Source organism: Hipposideros armiger, unplaced genomic scaffold, assembly GCF_001890085.2.
Source record: "Hipposideros armiger isolate ML-2016 unplaced genomic scaffold, ASM189008v1 scaffold_97, whole genome shotgun sequence".
Classification (NCBI taxonomy): domain Eukaryota; kingdom Metazoa; phylum Chordata; class Mammalia; order Chiroptera; family Hipposideridae; genus Hipposideros; species Hipposideros armiger.
The window spans coordinates 3,358,684-3,364,474 of record NW_017731447.1 but is presented as its reverse complement, the minus strand read 5'-3'; the positions used below and the strand labels follow the sequence as shown (position 1 = coordinate 3,364,474).

Here is a 5,791-nt window from a genome sequence, read left to right as displayed (position 1 = left end):
CCTCCGCCGCTCCCACCTTCCCCTCCTAAGTCTTCCTCCCTCCATCCCGCCCCTCACCCCGGGCCTGGTCTCCATCTTTCCCGCTGGGTCTTCCGCCACCGGCTGCATCCTCCCTGGCAGTTCTTTCCTTGAGCCCTCTCCGTATCACGTCTGTCCAGCCCAGGGGGGCTCCAGACCCCGCACCCCCTCCGGCCCGGAAGGCTTCTGAGCGCGGGGCAAGGGTGGGGCGGGCGGGGTCCAGGCAGAGCATGGAGGGGAGGGGAGCGGCTCTGGCCCAGACCCCTTCCCACGGCGCCTCCTCCCCACCACCACCTGCCTCCCCTTCCGCGCACCACCTCCCCCTTCCCGCCGCTTCTTTAGTAGCTCCTGCCCGCTCTCCCATCCTTTCCCCTCTCCTCCTGTCCCCTCTAGGTTTAAGAGACACACACCCCTTCCGTCTGTGCAAGGCAGAGGAGCCTTGCACTGGGGGTGCTGAGGAGGTTGGGCAGCGCAGGGCGCGGTCCCCGCAGGCCCAGCTCGAGGGGCGGCTGAGGGAGCAGAGTCGCCGTGCTGGGCAGAGTGAGCCGAGCACTCTTCACCGGGATCAAAACCCTCAGGGCTCCGAAGGGCTGGAAGGCATGCCCCCTTCTCTGCCCTGCACCCCAACCCCCAGCCGGCCCTAGCCTCCCACAATCCCCCCTCTCTCCCTGCTCACAGGACCCACAGTGACCACTTTAGGCGCCTACGAGGTGTCTGAGGGCTGTGAGAGGAAGAAAGGCCAACGCTGGGGGTCCTTGGAGAGGCGGGGGATGCAAGCTATGGAGGGTGAGTCTTCCCAGAAAGCTTTCTTTCTCCCCCCCCCTCCCAATTCCTTGCCTTCTTCCCTCCTCCCCCTGATCCCCAGAACTCTCGACCCTTTCCCCAGTTCACCTGAGCCCCCTCCACTCCTCCTCAGGGTTCAGGATTTGAGGGAGGTCCCCAAGGCCTTTGGGGCCTTAATCACAAGCTAACCAGGTTGTGTGTCCTGGGGGAGCTGCCAGACAGACAAAGAGGCCTAGTTGGACAGAGCTTTGAAGCAGCCTTTCAGCAGGGGGTTTGTTCTCACTGCCTCTCGACCCAGATCCCAAGCTGTCTCTTATTTTGAAAAGCAGGGAAGTGAGCATGTGAACTGTCTTTCTGGTGTCACCATCACTAACTTCATATGCAAGCCTTGTGGCTTTGGTTCTCTAGGATAGCATACTGCCTGAACGAGATTGCCTGGGAGGGGGACAGGTGAGAAAGCCAACCTCTCAACGCTCACGTGTCCCCACCACACCCAGGCCCCTGAAAGGATGCTGGTCCATTTTCCACGACTTCCTGTGAAGTGTCCCCAGGCCCCTGTGCACCCTTGGGGGTGGGCAACCCTGCTCCCCCATGGGGAATAGAAAATGCAAGGGGTCCCAGATGAACCTTAGGCTGCTGTTATTGGAGAAAGTAAGACCAATGATTCAGAATTCTAAAACAAAGCAAACAATCACCATCCAGACAAGATTTTTGCTATTTGGAGGAACTGCATTGCAGCAAAGGAGGGGGTGCTTGCCAACCAGAGGCTGGGGACCAGCACACCCCAGTTTCTTAATTCATTAAAATGGCTGGCTTTCCTTTACACACAAGTATCTCAGACTTCTCCCCTAAAAACTACATTGTGATCAGCAGGGGGAGGGGCCTCATAACACTCAGGGATGGGAGAGTAGATACCGCCCCTCCCCCCTCCCCCCCAACACACACACTCAGCAGGGAAACGGAAGGTGCACCTTGTAGAAAATTTCAAAAAGGCTATTTGATAGAGCACATTTCAAAGGGCCCCCGTGTTTGTCCAGTAAAACATTTAGAATTACTTCATTTAGTTGTTTTCTTTCTTTACCTGCTGACAGGCAATGTTTTCTTATTATGGAAACATTAATTTTTCACAAGCCTCCTGGATCGTTTTTTAACTCTCTAGGAAGACCCCAACTGTAACTCTTGCCCCATTTGGCCTAAAGACACACCCAGTGCCTGAATCTTTCCTTGACTATTTGCCCCAGTCTCCAGAGACCAGGACTGGAAGGAGCAGGTGTCCTTATGCAAGCTTCACANCCGGCCTCCGGACGGCTGCTCACAGCGGCTCTTGGCAGCTCATGCCGGCTGCCGGCCACTCATGCTGGCTGCTAGCCACCCACAGTAGCTTATGGCAGCTCCACTGTAGCCTGCGCTGTCTCCAGCGACTCACGGCAGCCCAGCTCCAGGTCGAGCTGTTGTTCACCATCTTAGCTGTAGAGGTGCAGCATCAGTGGCCCTCATGTGGGATCCGAACCAGGGCCCTGCTGCTCAGAGCTGGCGTCCCAAGCCAACTCTTAACCAACGGGCCACTTGGCCGGCCCAGCAGCAGAATTCTTATTAGCTACAAAATTTTATAGAAAAAAACAGAATATCTTCGAAAGACCAAGAAAATACTGTCAACCTAAAATTCTATGCCCACTGAATTTCCATTTAAATGGTATGAAATAAAGACATTTTAAGACGAAGACTGAGACTGTTTAACATGCAAAGACTTTCACTGATATGCCACCAAAGGATATACTTCATAAGAAGGAAGGCGTGGACTGCAAGAGAGAATGGTGAAAACAGGAATTTATAAATATGTTAGTGAATCTAAACAAGCATTGAAAGCCACTGTTAGTACTGAGTGTAAATTGGTCCAGCTGCCTGATACAACAATTTGGCAATAACTAGTAAAGTTTAACTAGTAATGTTCAGCACATATTCTATGACCCAGAAATGCTACTTCTACAATAGGTATCTACCTTACAGAAGTGCTTATATATATGCCAAGGCGGCACACATAGCACTGTTCGTGGCAGCATTGTTTATAATACAGAAAACTGGAACCATCCTAAATGCCTATTAGCAGAAGAATGGACAAATAAATTGTGGTATTTTCAAACAATGAAACAGTATTCAGCAGTTAAAATTCACAAATTGGAACTATGTAAAACAACATGGATAAATGCAAAAAAAAAAAAGAGAGAAAAAAGAAAGTTTAACGTAAGAATGTATACAATATAATACCACTTAAATAGGTGAGGTTTTTTTGTTTTTTTTTAAATAAGTTTTTATTGGGTACCAGTGTGTTTTTTCCAGGACCCATCAGCTCCAAGTCAAGTCATTGTCCTTCAATCTAGTTGTGGAGGGCGCCGCTCAGCTCCAAGTCCAGTTGCCATTTTTAATCTAGTTGTGGTGGGAACAGCCCACCATCCCATGAGGGAGTCGAACCGGCAACTTTGTTGCTCAGAGTACATGCTCTAACCAACTGAGCCACCAGCTGCCCTAGATAGGGTTTTAAGCACACGAATCAATATTCTGTATTGTTTGTGGATACGTACATATGAAGTAAAACTAAAACCTTAAGTGGAAAGGCTATCTCTGAATCAAATGTGGTAAGACATGAACAGTTGTTGGATTTCAGCAGTGTGTGGATAGATATTTATTGTTATTCTCTGTGCTGTACTTTCTGCATGTTTAAGAGATTCACATTTTCTTTCTTTTTAATGAAGGGATCTAAGCATTTAGAAATAAGGGTAAAGGGAGAATAAATGGCCGCATCAGTCCTCAGAGAGGATGATCTGCAGGGATGAGATTAGGACAGAGGCTGAGTCCTGAGTCCAAGGATTATGAGGATTCAGTCAGATCATCCCTCTAAATGGATCACCTGACTGGCATTCTGACCAGTCCCGCCCCTTCAGAGCTGCATCCCTGGTCCCCAGCCCACTCACCCCCATACCTACTGTGCACTTTCTTCCTGCCTCCTAACTTCACCCCACCCTCAATCCAGTGCTGGTCTGGCCAGGGTTTGCCCAAATTTGGGTCTTGAGAATACATTGGTTCAGGTCTCCCTTGAATGCTCACCCAATCAAGGGTGAATGGTGACCTGCACCCCAGAAGCCAAAGAGAGATTAGTCCTAATGCCCAGAATCAGAGCTCCCTGAGCAGAGCTTGGACCCCCTGGATGTCACAGTTGACAGTGTCCTCCCCTGCCCCTCCCTCCATCAGCCAAGAGGTCAGCAATCAAGGTCAACTGCTCAATGACCCTACTGGCTGAGCCAGAACCACAGCTAAGCTGTGGCAGAACAAATGGCCACTGAGCTTCCAGCATTAGGCTCTGTCAGTCCCCGAGCTCTATGCACCCCCACCCTCCCAAGCCAGCCTCTTTCCACCATCCCTGACAATTGCCCTGCTCGCCAAATCTAGACAAGCCTGATATTTGCAGCAGACCCTCTGGAAGGGGTCTGGGTGGGCTTGTTCAACAGCCTTTTCCCACGACTGGATCACCTTGACCACAGGACCTGGAGTGAAATCCTGTCCTCTGGGGAGCAAATGAAGCCTCCTTGATCTGTGCTCATCATCTCTCAGAGCACCAGGCTGAAGATATGAGAGGGAGAAAAAAAGGAGAGAGAGAGGGAGAGAGAGAGAGACACTGAGACTCTTGCAGGGCAACATCATCATTATTAGGCAACATTTGACTCCTTAAGTGTGAAACCATATGTTAAATGATAAGACACTATTAACTGCGTAGTTGGGAGATTTACCTTTACTCATTCATTCTATGTGTCAGGTACTTTGTCAGGTGCTGGAGATTAAAAAAAAAAATTACTAAGATACAGGAAGTGGGCAAACAGAAGATTAAACACCTGATCTTGACAACACAGAGTGAGTGGCACTGCCCTAGAGGAAAGGAGTGCAGGGTGGAGCACAGCAGGGGCATCTAATGGGGACATCAGAGAAGGCTGCCCAGAGGTGACCCCGATAGAGGGTTGAAGGACAAATAGGGGATGTCCAGCCAAAGAAGGACTTCTTTCCTGAGTTTTGTGGAGGGCTTGTGAACTTGGGAGCACATGGGGGTGAACACAAACAATGGATACCCATGACCTTGTGAGTGGATATGCAAGAGAAGGAATTGGTGTGTGTTCCTGGCTTAGGAAACTCCTCGTACTGTACTTTTCTGGATGTGCTGGGACACCCAAGTTCCTAAGTGTGTACCCACTTCTTCCCAGCTGAGACCTACAGAGATGTGGGAACAACTGCCTTGGGCACCTAGTAGACATTCCTTGAATGGATGGTTGAATCAGTGAAATAAGCCCTCTGGGCTTCCACATCTCCCTTCAACGAGAGTGAAAATCAGCAGTGCCCACTCTGAGCCAGCTACACGGGCGGGGTGGGTGGGGGTCAGGTAGGGTGGGTAGGGGTTGTGGCTTGCAGCCCACTGGGTGTGGGGCCGGTAGTGGAGGCAGGAGATCACCAGGCAGCCAATTCTGCATGGGGCCACCGAGCGGGCCCTCCTAAGAGGGTCCCTGGTTCTGGCTCGGTGGAGGCGTCAGGAAAGCAGAGATCCAGGCCCCGCATTTCGCATGTGCGGACCTTGCCTTCCCGGCTCCAGTCCTCAAGCAACTCCGGGGCTCGAGCGGTCACTGCGCAGGGCTGCGGCGGACGAAAGGGGGTCCGCGTTGACAGCGGAGGTGGGTCCCGAGTGGCGTGCGTGTGGCTACGCGTTGGGAGGGAACAGGCCGGGAGGATCTGTCCATCCTTGTGCTTTTCTCCCCCCACCGCTGAGCCGGACAGGGCCCTGACAAATGGCGCAGAGGGGTCCCCGCGCGCAGCCGACGCCAGGAAGGACCCATCCCCAGACGAGGGGATCTTGTCTCTCGCTCTTGGGGCGACCTCAAGCCCCTGTTAGCGTCGGTCCGCTCGCCCCACACCCTCGGCGAGGCCATGGGAGTGTCCCGGGACGCGCTCCCTC

At 52.1% G+C, this 5,791-nt stretch overlaps 1 protein-coding gene across 1 annotated transcript in view; it reads left to right on the top strand.

The window, feature by feature from the left end:
- The window catches only part of CCDC136 (coiled-coil domain containing 136), a 47,812-nt gene that overhangs the window by 13,797 nt on the left and 28,224 nt on the right, over nucleotides 1-5,791 (top strand). The window contains exons 3-5 of the mRNA XM_019646093.1: nucleotides 412-558; nucleotides 697-804; nucleotides 905-935. Coding sequence (XP_019501638.1) covers nucleotides 412-558; nucleotides 697-804; nucleotides 905-935 — 286 coding nt within the window. The remainder of the gene's footprint in view (nucleotides 1-411; nucleotides 559-696; nucleotides 805-904; nucleotides 936-5,791) is intronic.